The sequence below is a fragment of the Branchiostoma lanceolatum genome, chromosome 1 (genome assembly GCF_035083965.1).
Source record: "Branchiostoma lanceolatum isolate klBraLanc5 chromosome 1, klBraLanc5.hap2, whole genome shotgun sequence".
Classification (NCBI taxonomy): Eukaryota; Metazoa; Chordata; class Leptocardii; order Amphioxiformes; family Branchiostomatidae; genus Branchiostoma; species Branchiostoma lanceolatum.
The window spans coordinates 18,809,399-18,832,231 of record NC_089722.1 but is presented as its reverse complement, the minus strand read 5'-3'; the positions used below and the strand labels follow the sequence as shown (position 1 = coordinate 18,832,231).

The window sequence follows — 22,833 nt, the reverse complement described above, 5'->3', positions numbered from 1 at the left end:
TAACAGTCTAAGAAAAATGTCACGGTGTTTGGTTATTGGTTACAAGTATCATATATTATTACGTGTTGTTTGTATGTTATGAACAATGATTAATCGGCTATTTTGTAGTCTAAATGAAATCTGAATAAACATCAATATGCATTTCACATATGAACTGCGGATTGTGATTAAGGTTTATTTGGTTTGTCCTTATATGCTAGCATCAGTGATAACACTGCAAGCTTTGTTTATGAAATTAGATTATGAAATACATCATGAAATGTTGATATATCTTAACTGACGTGTGCTGACGTATTATCATTTAGTAAAAATGTGTATATATATGTTTGTTACAAGTATTAATCATATGCGATAAAGTACAAAGTTAACATGCCAAAAATAGTTACTCAAGCAACTGGATAAAATTTGAAACAGTCAGACGTTTAAAAAAAAATCTTTATCCAGTTTCTTGAGTAACTATTTTCGGCATATCTTACTACCTGGATGTCTAACCTTCATCAACGTACAAAGTTAACACACAAACATATCGTAACCCTGGTTTGCGAAGTATAGCACTTACATCTGATTCGTAACAATTCACACAAGCATTCTACAATGACTGGCGTTGAAAACACCATTAGCGAATTAAGCAAATATTGACATGGTTAAAGTAGTTACTTTCTCCTGTCACGCAATCACTTTTAAATGATATCAGGTTTATTGATATGAAACATTTTATTTTATTAAAGACCACATGGAAAAGCAAATTGATTGACGCTTCTAATCTACCGTCTGCATGACATGTCGACAGCAGTATACCTAAATTAGTACTCAGTTTCTTACAGATATTGATCATTTTCCAGCTGTATCGTCTTTGTCGTAAATCACATTGCAGAATATCACATGAAAAATATCATATGATGGCTTTCGTCTTACAACAAGTATGTGGACACTAATCCGTTGCGACTGATGACGTATGTCACGTCGTTGTCGTCAGGATGACGTCACCGTTTTTCGACATCTCATTTCTAAGAACCTCCGTCTGTCAAAGGTAGAAAAAGGTCGTTAGAAAATAGAACGTTGAATCTCATCTCTCTCTCTCTCTCTCTCTCTCCCTATCTATCTCTCTCTCTCTCTATATATATATTATCTCTCTCTCTCTCTCTCTCTCTCTCTCTCTATATATATATATATATATATATGTAAACATATGTGTTTGTGTATCCACACTACAATTTATAAATATGTCTGTGTTTATGTGTCCACACTGCAATTTTTGTATGTTCCGTTAGAGGGGGTGAAGTCTGCTCCCCTGGTTGCCCTGTTACTTCTGTCGCGACAATGGAGGCGGTTGTCTATATTCATTATATGTCCTGCTCACCCAGCTGACAGATGTACGGGAAGGTTTTACTGCAGTTTGTATTCTCCCAGCGTCTCCGGGTCCTCCACAGGATCACACAGTCCCGGATCTTGTGAGGGGCGTCGGACCGGAACTTGTCGTAGTTTCCCAGCAGGGTCTCGTCATTCCACTTGTAACCAAGTTCACTGTTCAGGTCGTCCAGTCCGATCCAGTACCTCCTGAAACAAGGCAATTAGAGAGATCAGACTTCACACTCTCTGATAGAAGAGAGAGGGAGCGAGAGAGGGGGAGAGAGATAGAGAGAAACAGAGAGACAAAGAGAGAGACAGAGAGAGACAGAGAGAGACAGAGAGAGAAACAGAGAAACAGAGAGACACAAAGAGACAGATAGAGACAGAGAGAGACAGAGAGAGACAGACAGAGAGAGACAGAGATAGGCAGAGACAGACAGACAGAGAAAGACAGACAGAGAGAGAGAGAGAGAGAGCGAGAGAGAGAGAGAGAGAGAAACAGAGACAGAGAGAGACAGAGATAGACAGAGAGACAGATAGAGAGAGATAGCGACAGAGTAATACCATATTTGTTGAAAAAAAATCTTCACCCTTGTTTTTTCCCGCTGGTTCTCTTCAAGTGGTTTTTAAGGAAGTTTTGCGTTTCAGCATCTTTGATCATCACTAGCGTGCCTGCGCCTCCGTGTGACCCACACTCTTGCCGGGCTTCGGTGTAGTTCAGCCGCGGGTTTTTACGGGAGGATGACCAAAAGCACTGGTTCCGGAACTGCCTGAAGTTTCTAGCAGGACGAAGGCCTGGGTACAGCTCCGAGCACGATGCTGAAGATAGGAGAATACACAGGAGATGTATGGTCGTTTTGAATGATACTTTATACATTTCTATACTTAGCCGATGCTGATATGATTATATGGATGATATTCTCTGAACGCCCAAAACGATACAAGCGTGCGAGAAAAATGTTGGCGTAAAAAAGTTGCCTTCATTATGAAATGTAAATGGCCGGGAAGGATGAATTTGGAAAACTTCGTTCAGGGCTTGAAATACATTTTTCAGCTTAGTTGTACTGATACACAGGGCAATAAAAACACGACAGGAAAAGAACATTCTTCGACATTGATAATTAGCATCCGTTTTTCGATATATTTTCTGTCATTTACGCCGTATATGTGCTAATTTTGCAGCTTATTTTAGAATGTAACGGGGACTGCCCTAACTCATGACGCGCCCTAACACGTGACGGATTTTTTAGTAATGATTTTGTAAGTCGGGTCGCATGCCAGACGTACGTCGGGCCGCGCGCACAGTGCGTAGTAGCCTATTTCCCGTGAAAACATGAGCTGGGATGCGCTGAATATAGGCCTTCTCACATGACGTTAGAAGTGCACACAGTCAAAATTTACGGTTCCGACTACGCATGTGCAGTGTCAAAGGTAAAGGCCCCTGAGACGTAAACAAACCCCGTCGGGGCGTTGTTATGCAAATCTAGACAATGTCGAGACGAGAACTGTTTACAAGCCAGGGGTCTTCACCTTTGACACTGCACATGCGTAGTCGGAACCATGAATGGGCTTATTAGTTTAGTATTCTTTGACGTACCGATGTCGCAGCACGTCCCGGTGTAGCCAGTGCCTGTACAGTCACAGCCGGCCCCTGAGGGAGTCCCGTTCGGACAGAACCTGTTGCACTCCTCCGTCTCAAAGTTACTGCCGCTACAGGAGGCTCCGCCACAGGACGCCGCAGGACTGTGGGCTCTGTTGGTGATTGTGAAAGAAGCATAAATCAATGACTATGCTTGGAGCCAGTCAACTGAAACGCTGATGACGATTTACCACATGTCTGCATCTTGCTCTATGACAGTATGGAGGTAGAAGCAGCAAAATCCTTCCAGAATAGCTTGTTAATCTGTAAGAAGGCCCTACTGATTTGATTATATGGATGTCATCCTCTGGGAACTGCAAAATTGATGCGAGCATGCGAACAAAATACGAGTTAAGGCTAAGAAAAAGTTAGCTTCATTATGAAATCTAACTGTCCGGGAAGGTCCAGGAATTGGCTGAACATACGGAACGTGGTATACCAATCAATAAGTTCTTTTTTTCGTTCTTTCATGTTTTGAAGACTTCACTTAGGGTTCGAAATACATTTTGTGCTAGGAGCAAGTTTACGACAAAATCAGTACGTTTCACAATAGGAAAAGGGCTATTGTATGGCTTCGGTATCCAATTTGTCTGACATGTTTGTGCAATATACGACTTACATTTTCTCATTTAGCAGTTTCTTTGTAGGATGTAGAGTATGGTCGCAAACTTTTTTCAAACGGACGAAAAATAATGCGCCCCCGGAGTATCATATATATATATGTCACAGTAGAGATGGCGATTCAGGACAATCGGCGATTGTCCTAGGACAGATCGCGATCGCCATTTGTCCTAGGACAGACTGCAATCGCGATCTGTCCTAGGACAATCGTAGATTCTACTAGTAGAGATTGCGATCGCAATCTGTCCTAGGACAAACGGCGATTCTACTTGGACAAATTCTGTGATCGCGATCTGTCCTAGGGCAATCGCCGATTCTACTAGTAAAGATTTCAATCGCAATCTGTCCTAGGACAAACGGTGATTCGACTTGGACAAATTCTGATTAGATGGAAATGCTTTGGAAAATAGAATGAATCATTGCATAACGTTTCAATCATGTTAAACATGCTACCTACATTTCACAATTATTAACTATTTTAGGTGAATTAGTTCATATTTCATGATGGATAAATTTCATGTGAGTATGTTTTCTGATAAAGTAATTTCTGATAAAGTTGAGTGACATCTAATAATGTGTGAAAGATATCAGTTGGAAGAAGGTGATCCAACAATATTTCGGTATGCAAGTTTAAGGTGTCAAGATAATACTCACAGTTTCACACCTATTGAATTCACAACCTTAGGAGAACAATAACAATTGTAAAGTAATAAAACAGGTGTCAAAATATCAATCTCAGTCTCAAGATACTACAGTTTCACACCTATATCATTTCACAGTCAGACATATACTTAATGATTTCACAACTTTGGCAGAACAATAAAAATTAAAGAGTGATCAAACATTTTTGCTGTATATTACTGTTTCCTTTATCTTAGCATGAATTTTTGATCAGAGTTTGTAAATACTAAATAAAATGGTTTATAAAAAAATATTGCTGTTTCCTTAATATCTTAGCATCATTAAGTTTGGATCGCCGTTTGTCCTAGGACAGATTGCGATCGCAATCTCTACTAGTAGAATCGGCGACCGAACCGCACACTGCACGTGAACCACGTCTTTGACCCTAAGTCTGACTACTAGGTTGTTAAGAAGCATTGTTCATACCTTGTCCTTGTTCTTGTTCCTGAAGTCCCACACTGAGCTGTACAGGAAGACCAAGACGTCCAAGGGCCCCACTGGCAGTTGACCGCAGAGCAGGTTCCGCGGCGGCGTCTAGTAAACGCAGCGGACTCACTCGCCAGAAGGATCAACACCACCGCGGTGACGAGGAAGGAGCTAGCCTTGGGACGGTTCATCTTTGAAGGTCCTTAGTTGTAGTTGTAGTCGTGTAGAGCCGTCTAAGCTAATGTCATAAACAAAGCCAACACTAGTCTAGTGTTTTGAGAAGTCTTGTTGCAACAACGTCAATCATTGTCCATTGTCGAGAGAGAGATAGAGAGAGAGAGAGAGAGAGAGAGAGAGAGTGTGTGTGTGTGTGAGAGAGAGAGAGAGAGAGAGTGTGTGTGTGTGTGAGAGTGTGTGTGTGTGTGTGTGTGTGAGAGAGTGTGTGTGTGTGTGTGATAGAGAGTGAGTGAGTGAGTGCGTGAGAGAGTTAGTGTGTGTGTGAGAGAGAGAGTGTGTGTGAGAGAGTGATTGAGTGGGAGTGTGTGTGTGAGAGAGAGTGAGTGAGTGAGTGAGTGAGTGCGTGAGAGAGAGAGACAGAGAGAGACAGAGAGAGAGAGAGAGACAGAGAAATTTAGACATCCAGGTTATAAGATCCACAAGGCAAAAGGTACTAAAGCAACGGCATGGTTTTGAAAACGATCAGACGTTTCAAGTATGTAAAAAAAAATGTTGTTGATAATGCTGACTCTCTGAGAGAGAAAGAAAGAGAGACAGAGAAAGAGAGAGAGGTAATGACATTCGATGAAGGTTAGACATCCAGGTTATAAGAGCTACAAGACAAAAGTTACTCAAGCAACAGGACAACAAAAGCACAGCGACTTTCATAAGGTCTACTACATACATACATACAAACGAATAAGTGCATACAGATGAGTTTGATTACACACAATCATATGGGATAGAGCAACATATCGAAATATCACATGTCATATACTTATGCTGAGGTTGGATAAGTCCTTGCCAAGCGACTGGCCACCTTTCGGGAAGTGTTGTGTAATTACCAGTGCCTATGTATCTGTCTATACATGAATGTCGACTCTCCAATATCAGCTACGCTGCCTCGAGAGTCGGTGTAATGTACTGTCGTATTTGACAATAAATAAATAAACAAAACAAAAAATAAATGAATATCAATAAACTCTCAAGTTGCCGTCAGGGTTAACCTGATTACCTCTCAAGAGTTTTTTCTTTGACCTTGTACTCACAAGACCTGCTGAGCAGCAGCAGAAACAGAACGTGACAATTATCGGATATGGTATGCAGACCGCTCGCCCGCCCGAGGCTAGTCTAAGTAATGGTCGCTTTACAGGAGACTACTATTAGGGAGATAGCTAGATATCACTAGCCTCTACCAGTCTCCTCGGGTCGCTGGGAAAATAGTAGAAATTGGCCAAATAGACTCAATTGTATGAATTCGAAGGGAGTCGGCTACGGAGAGAGGGTCAAATAGCACCTGCGAATAGTCCCCCGGCAAATATTCTCCCTATAGCCGGCGCGGTTAGTCTGGTAGAGACTAAGATAAAACAGCCACTTGTTGTTGGTGGCACACAGAAAATGATACTAACTCTCCAGCGCATATGTAACGAGACCAGCGGTGGTATTATACCTGGAAACTTTCATCCCATGTCAACATTCGCTCTGGTCAAACACAGGCGAAGCATTCTTCAAAGGACATACAAATCTATGTTCCAACCACCTATACACGGATTAGTTCAAACAAACGTCGAACAAAGGACTTTTTAAACTTGTCCAGCTGATTGTAAGCATACAAAACATTAAAAAACCTACCTGCATATGCATACTTTTTGTGCAAGAATCCTAACAGGAAGGAACTTACTGTGGAGAGTCTATAGACGACCTTCTCAGAGCGAAGCCTGTCTCAGAATGACAGCATACCGCGCGGTAATAAGTAGTGAATCACGTCATGTCCCATAATAAGTAAATTTCTTGGTTCACGTCCATCCCGGTTGTTATTTTTGATACATAAAAAGTGTAATGAATTTATGCATTTTGATATTTCTTCTTATCAGCCGTAACTTCAAGCTCCGGATGGGGGATATGAAAGTTTAACAAGAATAAAATATGACATATCTCGCTTCTTCTTCAACACATGTCACTGTTTAATGTTTAACACCTATCTTCTTTACGCTCGCTGGTGAAGTCACAGAAAGTTGAGAGAAAAAATTTTATTCCTCAAGAAAAATAACTTACGTTTGAGCTGATTCCTGACAAAATACATGACATCAACTGATTATCAAAGAATACCGCTAACCAACTGTAGATTTAAACATGCCTTGGTCACACCAAGGTCGAAAACAGCCTAAGGCTCGTTGACGTGGACGTTCTTTTGTGAGTTGTTTTCAGGCATCTTGCTGCTACAGTTTGAATCAAACCAAACCCGTCATACTAGGTCTTTCGGATGATCCAACTCTCGTAAATTAAGGCTTACTGGATGTCTGGGTATTGTTAGGACATTACTCATAGCCGCCAGGGAGGTCACTGGACAAAGAAAACAAGTTCTGTGACGCACAGCCAGCGGTGCAACGTAAACCAAGCCTCATTGACAACAGAACTTTACATTTACCATTTGGAGACTCCTCAAACAGTAACTCGTAAACCAGGTCCTTTTTTTTTACTTTTCCATTTGTTTCTTTATGCATCCAATCTCCTTGACACGCATTGTATCTTGCGACCTTCAATGCTATGCTCACTTACACCCGTAAATTAGTATGCAGTACTGTGTTTTTGGTATGTTTATTGACAGCTTAGTAGTAACGTTATAGTTTTATTTCACTCATTATCCCATATATACAGAACATGCACAATCAACATAGATGATACAGACAGAAAATAAAAGAACAGTAGTGTGCCAGTTTTAATACACAGAAACGTTTCCAGATGTTATCAAAACGTCAGTTGTGGAAAGATGAAACGGACCTACATGTAAGTGGAGACTGTATGGTGGAATTTGCGGAAACGAGTTAGAAAATAATTGGCTTAGAAATATGTGTCACTTTGTACCAGACCTTGTTATAAAGAATACAAGTCAACCAGGTTTTTGAAAATATCATCAAAGATTAGCCAAAAAAAGAACTATTCTGATAGAATGTAACAACAGTTTCTGGGGTGGACTGAATACCCATTTGATTTGAATTTAGCCTTTCTGAGTTTCTCATCTTCTTCGCCAGGGGTAGCAGCTGACTTGATCAGACAAGTCATCCGCGCCTCCTGGCGATGAGGATCGGTTCTCCATGTACTTTTAGATCCTTGCAAATATGACATCTCTCTCTCCATCTCTACCAGTCTAACAGAAAAATGTCATGGTGTCAACTGTCAAATATTTTTCTCAAATATCATATTTCATTTCGTAGTATTTGTATCTTTTGAACGCTGCTTTATCGTCCCTTAATAGTCTCAATAGAATCTGAATAAACATTAACGTGTGATGCACTTATGAACTGCGGATAGTGACTAAGGTATATTTGGTTTGTCCTTATATGCTAGCATCAGTGATAACACTGCGAGATTTGCTTATGACATTATGAAAGACATCATTAAAGGTCGATAAATCTTAACTGACGTGTGCACTCGATGTATACATACGTATTATTATTATTAATAATGTAAGTATGTGTCTGCAATAAACATTAACCATATGCGATAGGCACACAAAATATACCGTAACCCTGATTTGGGGAGTATGGGACTCACATTTGATAAATAACAATTAAAACAAGCAATCTACAATGATTGGCTCCAAAAATATTAGCGAAGTAAAGAAGCATGGGCTTGCTTACAGTAGCTCGTTTCTCCTATCAGCCAATCACTTTTGAATAATCTAAGCTGTATTGATGTCATGCAATTTGTTTTTTGTTGGAAAAGCAACTTCATTGACGCGTCTTTGATTCAACATATCCAAAATCTGACTTGACAGCATTATATTCAGCTAAGTACTCGCTCTTGGTCTTGATTACTTAATCGCTGTGTCGTCTATATCGTAAATTACGCTGCAGAATATCACAAAGAAGATCATATGATGGCTTTCGTCTTAATACATGCATGTGGACAATCGTCTTCTGACGTCACAGCATCGTTGTCAGGATGACGTCACCGTTCTCCGCCATCTCGTTTCTAAGACCCTCCGTCTGTTAAAGACAAAGATGCTCATTAGAAAATGGAACGTTGAATCTCAGCTTGCTCTTAATGAATTTTCAAATGATAATGGGAAAAAGTTACAGAAACATAATGAACGTGGGTATATCTGCATAATGGTCTAATTCTTCTTTTAGAGTGTAACGTCTAAACAACTAAACGTAACTTCCGCGCGCGCGTGTGTGAGTGTGTATGTTTGTATGTATGTATGTATGTTTGTGTGTGTGTGTATGTTTGTATGTATGTATGTGTGTGTGTGTGTGTGCATGTATGTATGTTTGTATGTATGTATGTGTGTGTGTGAGTGTGTGTGTATGTTTGTATGTATGTATGTGTGTGTGTGTGTGTGCGTATGTCTATATGTATGTATGTGTGTGTGTGTGTGAGTGAGTGTGTGTGTATGTTTGTATGTATGTATGTATGTATGTATGTATGTGTGTGTGTGTGTGTGCGTCTGTCTATATGTATGTATGTGTGTGTATGTGTGTGTGTACAGTCATGTGTGTATCCACAATGTAATTTCTGTACGTTCCGCTAGAGGGGGTGAAGTCTGCTCCCCCTGGTTGCCCTGTTGCTTCCGTCTTACGGTGGAAGCGGCTGTCTATATGTATCATATGTAGGGGTAGTTACGGTACCGGTATTTTCTTATGGGCCGGTCCCCAAAAAAAAACGGCCCAGAAAAAATCAGAGGACCGGCCGATGGACCGATTAGAAAATTCACAGTACCAGGCTACCAGCAGGCGGTCACACAACCGGTCTAATACAAAATGAGCAGATTTAACGAGTCGTGGTTTCTTTTTTTGAAGACGTTTCCTGTTAATCATATAGATGAGTCAACAGACGTCGAATGCACATTAGTATGCACCGAGAATAATCACATCATAATTTGTAGGACTCACAGAGACCTTTACTTGTGTCTCGCTCTCCAAAATATGATGTACTGCGACACTATTTTAATCAGCTACAGGTACAGGTCCGGACCTGTACCTGACCCTCTGGACCTGGACCGGACCAGAATTTTCTGTACCCGTACCCACCCCCAATCATATGATTCATTTCTACACTATACTATCCGTCCGCACAACAGACAATTGAGGACTGCGTCATAGTTGTTGTTGTGTGTATAACGATGTGCAATATTGCATGTGTGTATCGATTTGTTGTTTAAGATCAACGTAATTCAAAAGTGTATGTTTGTATGTACTTCTGCGATGTTGGTTTAAACAAATAAAGATTTGAAAAATTTGAAAGATCATAAGTCCTGCTCACCCAGCTGACAGATGTACGGGAAGGTAGAGCCGCAGTTCTTTATCTCCCAGCGAGCGACTTTCCGGGTCCTCCACAGCACTACACAGTCCCGGATCTTGTGAGGGGCGTTGGACCGGAACTTGTCGTAGCCTCCCAGCAGTGTCCCGTCATTCCACTTGAAATCATGCTCATCGTTCAGGTCGTCTAGGCCGATCCAGAAGCTCCTGAAACAAGGCAATTAGAGAGATCAGACTTCACACTCTCTAAAACAAGAGAGAGAGAGAGAGGGAGAGAGAGAGAGAGAGACAGAGGGGGGAGGGGGAGAGAGGGAGAGAGGGAGAGAGGGAAAGAGAGAGAGGAGGAGGGAGAGAGAGACTAAGCAATTACAGTCCGCAAATTTCATACATTACCAAAATAAATCATATCAAGTACTTTTGTACGTGCTAAAAAAGGAAAAATCTTTACTTTTGTGTTTTACCGCTGGTTCTCTTCAAGTGGTTTCTAAGGAAGTTTTGCGTTTCTACATCTTTGATCATCGCTAGCGCGCCTGCGCCTCCGTGTGACCCACACTCCTGCCGGGCCTTGGTGTAGTTGAGTTTCCGGGTTCTATGGGAGGGGGACCAGAAGCACTGGTTCCGGAACTTCCCGAAGTTTCTGGCAGGACGAAGGCCTGGGTACAGATCCGAGCACGATGCTGAAGATAGGAGAAAACAAAGGTGATGTGTGGTCATTTCAAATGATACTTTATACATTTCTATACTTAGCCAATGCTGATTTGACTATATGGATGACAAGCTCTCGGCGCACCAAAACAGATGCTAGTGCGGTTGCCTTCATTAGAAAATCCAAATGGCCATGAAGATTGACGTCGGAAGAAACTCAAGACTCGAAATGCATTTTCCAGCATAGCTGCACTTATCTGATACTAAGGGCAAAATACGACAGGAAAAGAGCATTCAAAGACGTTAGAATACGTTTTCCTATATTTTTCTGCAATTAATGGCATGTAGGCAACTCTCTCCCTCGAGACGACAAGATCCGCCATAACGCTTAGGTAGGCGTTAGTTTTAAACACTTCACTGTACTTCATTGTATTCATTCTCTCGTGATAGGTTGCTCACAACTTGTCGCCGTTCAATAACTTGTTCGTTGGAGGTATATTGGACAAAAGTCTATAAACACCACTCTATAGGTATACAACATCGCCATCACTAGATTGAAAATCAACTCAAACGTGTTATTCAAATGTCGTACCGGAACAACTGTATCCGTCTCCAGTGTAAGGATGATCACAGGCGCAGCTGTAGCCTCCAGGTGTGTTGGTACAGGTGGCTTGTTCGTGACAGGTGTCTGTTCCTTCGGCACACTCGTCGATGTCTGTTAAATAAAGAGATGCATTTTTCAAACACATGTAGCATGTTCTTAACCGTAGTTATCAATCTAGTGACCATAATGCATTGAGAAGTGCACCAGCATTCAGATTCAAATCAAACTATATCTTTATCAATCGTGCTGCTATCATGACTATTTGTATGTCGACTTGAATATTTTTGAGTATGTAGAACAAACAACCGATAGCACAATCGTACCAGTACAGGTGTTTCCATCGCCATTGAACCCGTTACTACATTCACAGGTGTAGCTCCCAGGTGTGTTGGTACAGGTTGCATCATCGTCGCAGGTGTCTGTTCCTTCGTCACATTCGTTTATGTCTGCAGCAAGAGATAAAAAACGTTGTGTCATCGTTATATTTCCAAACGTTGCCACTTGAAGCACTGATGTTTTACATTTGCATGACTTGGCGATATAGTCTTTTGATAGTTTACGTGTCCGTCTATTACAGAACGATTCACCGTGCAACTTTTTTGGCACGTAAAAGCAAAACAATGAAGTATCTGAACTTACCGTCACAGGTATTTCCATCGCCACGGTATCCAGGGTTACAATCACAGGTGTAGCTCCCAGCTGCGTTGACACAGGTGGCATCGTCATCGCAGGTGTCTGTTCCAAGTGCACACTCGTCGTCGTCTAAGAAGTAAAGTTTGATGAAGAATGCTGTTATCTATAGGATACTTCGTCCTATATTCAGCTTGACTTTTTATTTTTAGAGGATGTCGGGCAAATACAGATGAAACTACTATAGAGAGGTAACGCTTGCAAGTGAATACATAATTTTTACCTTCACATGGTCTAGCATAACAAAGTACTGCCCTGTTTATTCTTACTATAAAACGCATTCCTATATATGGTGACCAGCCCTTCTGTCATGCAACATTGTGTAATCGAACACCACAGGGTGTCTGCCACGCTGCCAGTAACCATGGTGACAGCTGTTTGGTCCAGGTCATTCACCTTATTTGCTTGGAACAGAAAGGGAACAAGAGGAAAAAGAAACATAAAAAACAATAGGAGAAGCTCAATATGATAACTGTTTCATCGTACCTGTGCAAGTGTTTCCATCGCCGTTATATCCCGGGTCACACGCACAAGCGAAGCCACCCGGTGTGTTTGAACAGGTGGCAGCTTCATGGCAGTCGTGGGTCCCCAGGGTGCATTCGTCGTCGTCTGTGACGAAAAGTGTACCATTATTTCATGACGCATCTTTCATCATGAGTTTTTAGTAAAACAAAAAAATAGATAATGTAAAGTTACACTACGCTTCAAATCGTACTAACCCCATGGTATTTCAATGCTATCTTATATCTAGAGTTTGAGTTTATGAGATAAACAAAACGTCAATCATACCAGTACAGGTGTATCCGTCGCCATTGAAGCCGTCGCCACATGTACAGGTGTAGTCCCCAGGTGTGTTGTTACAGATGGCATTTTCATCGCAGGTGTCTGTTCCAAGGGCACACTCGTCTTCGTCTGTAAAACAAGGTGATGTTTGGTTGTGATTTTACTTTATACAGCACGTTTAAAACGCCTGCATCATTTCTATGTGACTATATTTCCGCTCATGGATAATATATTGTACAGCCTTGTCAGTTTTTCTTGACATCGTTGAAGAAATCAAACAATAAAAGGCCGTAATTGTTTATTTCATTTATGCAGGCAAACTAATCTTACCTGTACAACTGTTTCCATTGCCAGTGTATCCAGAGTTACAGTCACAGGTGTAGCTCCCAGGTGTGTTGGCACAGGTGGCTTGGTCATGACAGGTGTCTGTCCCAAGGGCACACTCATCCACGTCGGCTGCTGTTAAAGTGCAAAATGTCTTGGTATTGATATTGCATAGAACGACTATATTTAAGTTGCGTTCAAAGACGAAGCACATATGGATTGGTCTCAGTACGTAGATCAAGTGTATCCGTGTCCAGTGGGTCGTCACAAGCACTGGAATAAGCTCGTTCCCACTTTCGAGTACGCATGCGTGGCGACAGGAGTTGTGGGTAATATGTCAAAGGTGAAGGCCCCTAGCCCTGATTTGTAAACAGTTCTCATCTTGACCAATGTTTTGATCTACATACACTGTTCTGACGTATTTTGTTTATGTCTCCGGAGACATAAACAAAATTCGCCCTGAACGCCAGGGGCCTTTGGCATATTACCCACAATTCCTGACGCCACACAATTCCTGACTTGGAAGTGTGGAAGAGCTTATTTCACACTATATTCAATTGGTTAAGTACCCCTTCACCTACCGATGTCACAACACGTTCCGGTGAAGCCAGTGCCTGAACAGTCACAGCCGGCCCCCGAGGGAGTCCCGTTCGGACAGAACCTGTTGCACTCCTCCGTCTCAAAGTTACTGCCGCTACAGGGGGCTCCGCCGCAGGATGCTGCAGGACTGTAAGGTCTGGTGGGGGTTGTGAATAAAGCATAAAGCAATGATTATGCCTGGAGACAGTGAACTTAAACATCGATGACGATGTATACTTCCACACTACATGTATGTGTGCATCTTTTTCGATGATAGTATGGCGGTGGTGGATGCAGCATCCTCATGTTACAATGCCAGGATACATTGTTAATCCGTAATAGGGCCACTCTGATTTGATTATACGCATGACATCCTATGGGCACCGCAAAATTGTTGCGAGCATGCCGAGAAATAAAAGTTTAGGGCCCTATTTGTTCGCAATTAATGGCTTTCTCACTTTGTACCTTTGTACGATTCACAATATGGTCACAAACTTGAAAGAAAAATATTTTAATGTAAAAATGCATATCAACTACATTTGTACTAAAAATGCTGATGCCCCCACCCTAAGCAACTCGACCGAACCCCACACTGCACGCCACATCTTAGTCTGACTACCAGGTTGTTGAGAATCATGGTTCATACTAGCAGACTTCTGCGGCATCGGCGTTTATTTTTTGGGGGAGCGCTGATACGCAATCCTCCCCCGGCGACATAACTTCCTAAGCTGGCATTAGAGAACCTTGGCCCGTGTAAAACATTCGCGTATCAGCACCCACACACACAAAACGTCGCCGCTCCCACCCTCGTTAACCAGGACCGCCTATCGCTCGACGTTACATCACCTGGTTTACGAGGGTGCGCCGCTCCAAGATGTCTGCGAAGGGCGCTAGGCTCATACCTCGTCCTTGTCCGTGTTCCTAAAGACCCACACTGAGTTGTGCAGGAAGACCAAGACGTCCACGGACCCCACTGGCAGTTGACCGCAGAGCAGGTTCGACGGCGGCGCCTCCACGCAGCGGATTCACCCGCCAGGAGGATCAACAACGCCGCGGTGACGATGAAGTAGTTAGCCTGGGGACCGGTCATCTTTGAAGATCCTTTCCTGGCCTGGTGTTGTAGTCGTGTAGCTGTTGTTTTTATTTCCTGAAAAACAATTTTCAATATCAGCATCCTGATACCCCTGTAAAATGTTGATAATTGATAACAATGATTGATAATAAGTAATTTAGATATAGCTAATTCTAGCATTTTGGAAAGTCTCTTGTTACTATGACAACGTCACTCATTAGCTATTGTCACATGCATGTCTCCTGTGTTTTTACCATGCGCTTGCGATTAGACTTGACGGTGAACTTTTGTCTTGTGGATTACCTGGATGTCTAACTTTTATCGATATATCACATGCAAGCAATAAATATTGATAGATATCGTTATTGTTTCATGTTGTTCATTATTCTGCCGTTGGATAATGCCTTCCCATGCGACTGGTCATCATTGGGGAGCTCCGAACATACCTTATTTATTTATCATTATCAAGGCGCCGTCAAGGTAGACCGGATCATTTCTCAAGTTAGTTTTTTTGTTGACCTTAATTGTCCCTTGTACTCACAAGGCCAGCCGAGTAGGCGCAGAGACAGAACGTGACAATTATAGGACACGGTATGATGACTGCTCCAGGCTAGTCCGGGTAATGGGGTCAGTCTCTGTACAGGAGGTTAGGGAGAATCCTTGAACTCACAACCGCTTGTTGTTGGCGTCCCACAAACGATGATTCTTTCTCTCTGGGTTTCACCAAAAACTTCATTGTACGTGCCAACTCACACAGACTCTGCTGAGGTTTGATTGTATTCTACCCGTCAAATAAACGAAGAACATGGCAAGCATTCAAAATAATGAAGCGTAAGAAAGTACGCGTAGTTAAGAAAAAAAGCTCAATGGACTCAGCGATGGAAGCTGGTCGGGCGCGTCTTTCGTCCTTTATTATTACACAATTTACAAACTTACCACAATTTCCAAACGTTTACTGACGAAAAGAAGACTAGAACCCTGTTAACCTCTCAAAACCCACTCATTCCAAAATAGTGGACACTTCGTCTTCCACTGCTTCAAAAAAAGACGTCAAACCCCAAAAGCGTAGATTGTATTCCGTAGTTGTTCTTAGAATAGCCATTTGTTCTACTTGTCAACATTGTTAACTCGCACTATCTGTATAGTATACCCTTTCTATGCGTTGACTCAAGTTACAATTAGCCCTCGGGCAAGAACTTGCAAATAAAACATTATTATTATTGTCGGGTTCGTGTCTGATTAAGAGTGCCCTAAATAAAGCGGCCGATGACGCACATCCGGGCAGGAATGTTGTTCTATGTCGGTCGTGACGTGTGATTTACTGGTTATCACGTGTGACCGCATAGAAATTCAAGGTGGACGCCCTATGACTCATTGTCAAAAAGGATGCACTGAAGACAGTCATTATGTGACTATTTCGTTAATTACCGCCTCCTCCGATTCGAGATCACTTGTATTTCTGAAAATATGAATTTCTATTTACTAAAAAAACGTAACATTTATCAAGCTAGCACTGAAATAGTGAACAAAGAATTTTTATAGCTCATAACACAACACAGTCATGTGCAAAATTAATGAAAATATGTACCGTTCCAATCTGGCCTGCTGACACGTTAACCACGGACATGCGCTATGAAAAGTACATGCCGGGCTTTACTTACCGGAGAAATGATACACCAAATGTCAAATACAGTGCATTTTGGACCACAAATAAAACGAAAACCTGACAAATATGCCAAAAAACCCCCGTATGATGGTAGTGATCACATTCCTGTTGCAAGCATGCCAGGTGAGGGCAATGGTCATCTGGACAGAAACTCTTAACCTATTGGTCTTAAGATGGGCAGGGGCACCCAGCGAAGTAGAAGCAAGGTGTGCGCGGAGTAAGTTGAAAACAGACCGACATGGGTCCTGTAGCCTGGTCACCAGTTTCTACGGCGGGTAGGCTTAGTGTCCTACCGGGTCAAGTCTGCTATATTGACTCGTTTCTTTAAGATTGTCCGAGTGTTAGCTGGCAATTAGAGGGCCACAGAGTTATCGCCTCTCTCGGGAACGAACAAATTAAGCCAAGCCCGTAAACCCACCCCCGAGCGGGCTAATCTGTCTGGGCGGGTGGGCACCACTCCCAGCACCGCAGAGATACCGGGAGCTCCCGATGGTATGGTTTCCAGGCTTAGGGTCCTGGGAACAGCAATAATCATCCGAGACCGACACGAGTCGCAAACGGGGTGCAGAGGATTTGTTTGACAGGGGAACAGTTCAGAGAATGGCACAAGTCATAGCACTAGGAGCAGATATAGTACCACCATGAGACCGGCACAACACTATAAACCTAAAACATACGTACTAACGTTACGTGAGGGCACGTACACGTAGAACACATTTAAACATCAGCACTGTCCTTTCTCCCTCCCTCCCTATCTCTTTCTCCCTCTTTCCCTCTTTCACCCTCTCTTTCCCTCTAGATATGTGTATTTGTCCCACGATGTGTTTCTGACTCTGCCAAAGACGCTAGACATGGGTGCACATTTCCGTACAATTGATGTTCTGTTAAGCCACTGACGCCTAGCCCAGCGGAAGTAGGACACATCCTGTAGAACGCGCGGCATGAAAACAGCACGTGGCGAGACCAGCAGTGGTCTTTAACCTCGAAATCTTCACCCCATGTCAAAATTCGCTTTGGTCAAACACAGGTGAAGCATTAATCAAAGGAAAATTTTTACAAATAAACGAAGAAGGAAACGAAACGTTTGAAAGCGTACGAAGCATTAAAAACTTATGTGTATGTTGCCACCACCTAGACGGATTAGTTCAAACAAACGTCGAACAAAGGACTTTTAAAACCTGTCCAGTTGATAGTACGCATACAAAACAGCAAAAAAAGTCTACTTCAATACCTTTTGTATAAGATTCTGGAAGACAGGAAGGAACGTACGGTGGGGAGTCTATTCACGACCTTCTCTGCGCGAAGCCTGACTCGGAATGACAGCCTACCGCCCGATAATAACTAGTGAATCACGCCCTGACCCACACTTGGTTCACGTCCCTCCTATTGTCGTCCATGATACATAAAAAATGAAATGAGTGTATGAATTTTTATATATTTCTTCTTATCAGCCGTAAGTTTAAGCTCCGGATGGAGGATATGTAATAGACGAAATTTTTGTAAAATCGACCTTATATTTTCTATCTGAAAGTTTAACAAGAACAAAACATGACATATCTCGCTTCTTCATCTGACAAATGTCACTGTTTAATGTTCGACACCAAACTTCTCTTTAGGCTCGCTGGTCAAGTCAGAGAAAGTTGAGAGAAAAAACTGTATAATGTTTAAAGAAAATTAACTTTCGCTTAAGCTGATTCCTGACAAAATACAGATATCAGCTAATTATGAAAGGATGCCGCTAACCAACGGTGGATTTAAACGGGCCTTTACCTTAGGCCACACAAGGTCACTAAGGTCGAAAACAGCCTAAGGCTTACGGCGGGCACATTCTTTTATTTGTTGTTTTCTTGATTTCACCACGCAACTTGCAGGTATAGTTTGAAAACAAACTTCGACCATACCAACCGCCTTTTATTCGACAGGAGTTTCAATTTTATATTCTTAAGCTACTAAAATTGATTCTTGATTATTCAAGGGACGTCAAAAGGAAGACCAACGTCACTTCAGCAGCACCAGGATATCGCATAATTGTATCATATGTACATGTATGCCATAATCCACGTCAAAATCCTTACGTCCATTTCCGGTAATTAGACGAAACTAGTTTCTAACCCGTCAAAAGGAGCAAGGTTGTTATTAAAGAACCTATGATCATTTCAGGTAATTTTCAGCTTACAGGCTAACTTATTCCATGAGTCATGACGTTCTATCAACAGAAAAAGTATAATTTGTACATGTTTTCAACGAATTTGCCCCGTGGGAGGCCAAGAAACCATTGCTCAAGGACACTGAACTAAGTTGGTGGGAGATTTAGATTAAGGTGACTAAGCTAGGAGATGGCGGTAAACGTTGGTTTTATAGGCTTGTGGGTGTATTGGAGAGCACTTGGAAGAGAGTTCCGTAATATCGAAGCCCGTGTAATTTGAGACTATCATTTTGATATTACAAAATGTAGAATTATTCTAAGTTATATTTTAGCTTTTAGAACAAAATCACAGGTATAGATGACACAGACAATGAAATACTGCACCAGAAATACAAACAAGTAAACAAACTGGCTGAAATACAACTAGAAGGGACCTACCTTTAACGAATAACACCGTTCGCCTTCAGGTCAAGAATATGGCCCAAATGATGTGCGAACTGGCCAGTAAACGCTACTAGTATATTGTTTCCTCTTGAGCTGTAACTTTTCTTTCTCTCGCGATTTTCACACGGTTCTGAAATTAAAATGACATTGTGGATAGATACTCCACCCTACTAACAACTTATGGCGTCACTTGTGGCACCAGGTGTTTAACCTTACATGTATATGTAACACCTTCTTTCCGCTTCAGGCTGCAACCGCTGAACGACCAGGGAACGACCAGTGAGCGACCAGAAATTTGACAGATCGCTCTGCGAATTTCATAGATAAAGACCGTATTTGTAAACATTTTGTTGTCTTTTATTTACATATTCTGGTTATGAAATGAAGGGTTGCACAGATCCAACATTTCGTCACTCAGCGTTCGCCGTTTTGAGGAAGCGGGGTCTATTGTTGCGCCAATAGACCAACATCTCATTCTGCAATTATTGCTTACAGTCAGCACGAAGCAAAGTGTGGGAGAAAAACTCTTAGATCTTACGATTCATAACGGTGTAGGTGGTCTCTACCAGACTATAGGAGGAATATTTGCCAGGAAATTTTCATTCGCAAGCATTCATTGATCTTACTGTGGACTGACTCTACTTCCAATTATCATTTTTGTTGCCGAATTCTGGCCCCGTAGGAAGGCCTTGTGGAAGCTATAAGAATGTATTTACAAGCAGAAATGTGTGTTTTGGCGCTATGCACTTCTATAAAAAGATCCCCCAAACCAAACCCGTCATACTAGGTCTTTTCGGCTGACGCAACTCTCGGTCATTATAACCCTTATATACTGAAGGTTGGGTATTGTCAGAGCATTAAGTTTTCGCCGCCAGGGAGGTCATAGAACAAAGTACGTAAATCACGCCTCATTAACAACGGAACTTTACCATTTATGGAGACTCCTCAAATAGTAACTCGTAAACCATGTCCTTAAAAATAAACTTTTCGACTTGCTTTTTTCAAGGATATATCTTGAAATGCACCTTGGTACTTCCGACGTCATTTGTGATCTTGTACGCATCCAATCTCCTGGACACGCGTTGTATCTTGTGACCTTCAATGTAACACCTGTAGTTAAGTACGTATACTGTTGTTTTGATACGTTTATTGACTTGTAATATGCAAGGGGTTGTCCAGCATTATTGAGAGTTTGACTTGAATTGGTATATCTGATTGCCACTAATATATGTTGTCTATGCTTACTTTCCACGTGGTTTTATAGTCGTGTTCTGGAAATCTGGTGTGGGAGTGTCCCAGAAAGTGGATCAAGGTGAGGTAATTAAGTATCTCGACTCACCTGTCGAGGTCAACTCATTGAAGAGTCACTACGACGGTATTTCTTCGATATTGATAATGGACAAACGTCTAATTCTGTGCAATGTCGCATCAAAGGCTAATCTAAGCAGTAAGGACCAATTAATTAATTAATCGATTAGATAGGATGAAGATCTACACCTCTGAGGGAGAAAAAAACGATTGAAAACGACATCGACATTTTCAGGTTATTTGCAAGAGGTGTTAACGTGCTTATTCTTCCCCTCAACTTTCAGGCAAACTCGGCCTCAACCTTGACTTCCGGAATGGAAATTTTTCTTCACGAATGGGCCAAACTGGAGCTGCAAGTGGAGCTTACGCCAGATACGCCACCTGGCGGAGAAGGGTGGCTTTGCACTGGATGACTACTGGACCAACGAGGCAGAAGATTATTGCATGGTGTGCTTCGCGCCGGTGCCGTAGAGCGGCTGCCCGTGCATTGATGATATATTCAGAGTTCGTGGTCCATCCTATTTGTTCTTTTCGCAACGAGAATCATCATGTAAAGCAGGCTAACTAGTGAAAAGTTAATCCACTTTAAAATAGAGGGTTGTTAGGGTACGAAATATTAGAAATCTAAACATTGTGCATTTGGCAAGGTGGAAAGGACCTCAGCCCAACAGTTCCCGGTCAAGGTTCTAAATCAGTGCGCGCTGATGTCATTTATAAAATTTGCTTGCCGTGACCAAAATGATCGTGAATAAACATGTCATCTCCATGGTGTGGTTCCAAGTTTTGTCATTCCCCGTACAAGCATAATGCTTATACCTTTGACTATACCCCAAAGTTTCGACAGTGAAAAGAATGCGTACTGCGCGGGTTACTGTGCACTGCAATAGCCGACCGCAAAGTATTCTCCCTATATACTCGTCCGATCTATACTACTTTTCAGCTAACAGAAAAACACGGCGTAGACAAGATTTTGGTAGTGATACACTGTTATTATCTCATTATCAAATGCCAATGCTTATGAACAATAGACACAGACACCCAAAGTAACCGGTAAGGTTTTGGCAGGGAGACAAAGCCGGTTTTCACATTATGACATGTCAGTGCTCATTTATAATGGACACAGAATGCCCAACACAACCTTTGACATGCGACGTGCATCGAAATTTAGTTGTTTGTGATGTCATGGGAATTTCCAAGGTAGCAATTTTACATTTACATAAGATCAATATTCTAACATCAATGATCAATTATCAGATATCAATTATCCTGGTAAACTGTGAAGAATCTACATGAATCTTTCCGACTGTGTAGGCATGAAAAGCAATGAACAATTCACCCCATTGCACTCAACCATGTTTACAAGGTCTTCCTCGTCGCCATTTTTGATTGGTCTGTTTGTCAATTACTCAAGAAAACCATCTACAGTTCTGATAAACTATTGATGCACAGTTTTACAGGTTTACGGTTGATTTGAAAGTCACAGACAACAATAAACTTTTAAACATCTATGTCATAATATTGCCTAAGCTTAGTCGATGGCAATGAGGTATTGTAAGCTGGTGCACAAGTGCATTCCTGGACGCCATTTTTAATTGGTTGCCAATTATATGTAGGGCTTTATCACAAGAAAACCATCTACAATCCAGATAAACTATTCATGTCCATACTTTTAGGCTTAGTCTTACCGATGTGTAACACTTATGTTTGTGTTTGCGAAAGATAGCCATGTTTCCGTCTTGGTGGCATTAATCCAGTGCTGGATGAAATGACCCATGAATCCAGTTAAGCAGACTAACTAGTGAAAGGTTATGCCACTTTTAAACTAAGGGGTTTTAGGAAATGTTAAATTATGTTTTATTGAGGACAAAATCATTATTCTAGGTACTTTCTTAACAAGCCTGACGCATTTGCCGTATGACTCTGTGAAAACATACCGGGTCCTACGTTTTGTAGACAGTGTTATGCTGAGCCGTTTTACCCTGTGTGTTGAAATGGTATATCCCAAAGCTACTCACACATTATGTCTATTATGTGTACAATAAACTAAAGTCTCGTTGATAAGGCCTTCAAATACCAAATCAGCAACAACTTCAAGTCCTAGCGTTCCCTACATTGACAAGTTCTGGTTTCTCACTTTATTCAAGACGTTTGAGTGCGACGTGAATTTACCCGATATGTGACTGATAGTAATTACGATTGTCCCTGACATTTCAACATCGACATTGGGTTAATCAGGGTCACAAAATCCAATGGCACAACAGTCTTTCCACGAATTAACACTGAACTGGAAATCTTCACCCGCGGAAACAAAATCTCTCAAGGACATGATATGCTGCAGTGTCAGCTTGAATCCAGATCTTTTATCATAGTGGTTGTTG

At 41.8% G+C, this 22,833-nt stretch overlaps 2 protein-coding genes across 6 annotated transcripts; both read right to left on the bottom strand.

Annotated features, from left to right (window-relative positions):
- Nucleotides 1–155: 155 nt before the first annotated feature.
- Nucleotides 156–6,709, bottom strand: LOC136439291 (collectin-11-like). Of its 3 annotated transcripts, none has more exons than XM_066434655.1 (6): nt 6,615–6,709; nt 4,718–4,955; nt 2,948–3,102; nt 1,941–2,169; nt 1,361–1,557; nt 156–1,021 (listed from the first exon to the last, which is right to left on the bottom strand). In XM_066434655.1, the coding sequence occupies exons 2-6, from the start codon at nt 4,906–4,908 to the stop codon at nt 1,008–1,010; spliced, it is 786 nt and encodes a 261-aa protein (XP_066290752.1). In that variant the 5' UTR covers nt 4,909–4,955; nt 6,615–6,709; the 3' UTR covers nt 156–1,007. The 3 variants fall into 3 exon arrangements, with proteins under 3 accessions (XP_066290752.1, XP_066290761.1, XP_066290743.1); XM_066434664.1 differs by having other exon boundaries at nt 4,718–4,950; nt 6,615–6,696; XM_066434646.1 differs by having other exon boundaries at nt 6,566–6,685.
- Nucleotides 6,710–7,519: 810 nt separating this feature from the next.
- On the bottom strand, nt 7,520–17,908 carry LOC136439283 (adhesion G protein-coupled receptor E2-like). 3 transcript variants are annotated; one of them, XM_066434612.1, is made up of 12 exons: nt 17,789–17,908; nt 14,722–14,966; nt 13,822–13,976; nt 13,247–13,375; nt 12,923–13,045; nt 12,620–12,742; nt 12,083–12,205; nt 11,767–11,889; nt 11,432–11,554; nt 10,643–10,871; nt 10,199–10,401; nt 7,520–8,922 (listed from the first exon to the last, which is right to left on the bottom strand). In XM_066434612.1, exons 2-12 carry the CDS (start codon nt 14,907–14,909, stop codon nt 8,909–8,911), a joined length of 1,533 nt encoding a protein of 510 aa, XP_066290709.1. In that variant the 5' UTR covers nt 14,910–14,966; nt 17,789–17,908; the 3' UTR covers nt 7,520–8,908. The 3 variants fall into 3 exon arrangements, with proteins under 3 accessions (XP_066290709.1, XP_066290728.1, XP_066290717.1); XM_066434631.1 differs by having other exon boundaries at nt 12,083–12,194; nt 12,732–12,742; XM_066434620.1 differs by lacking the exon at nt 12,620–12,742.
- Between the last annotated feature and the right edge of the window lie 4,925 nt (nt 17,909–22,833).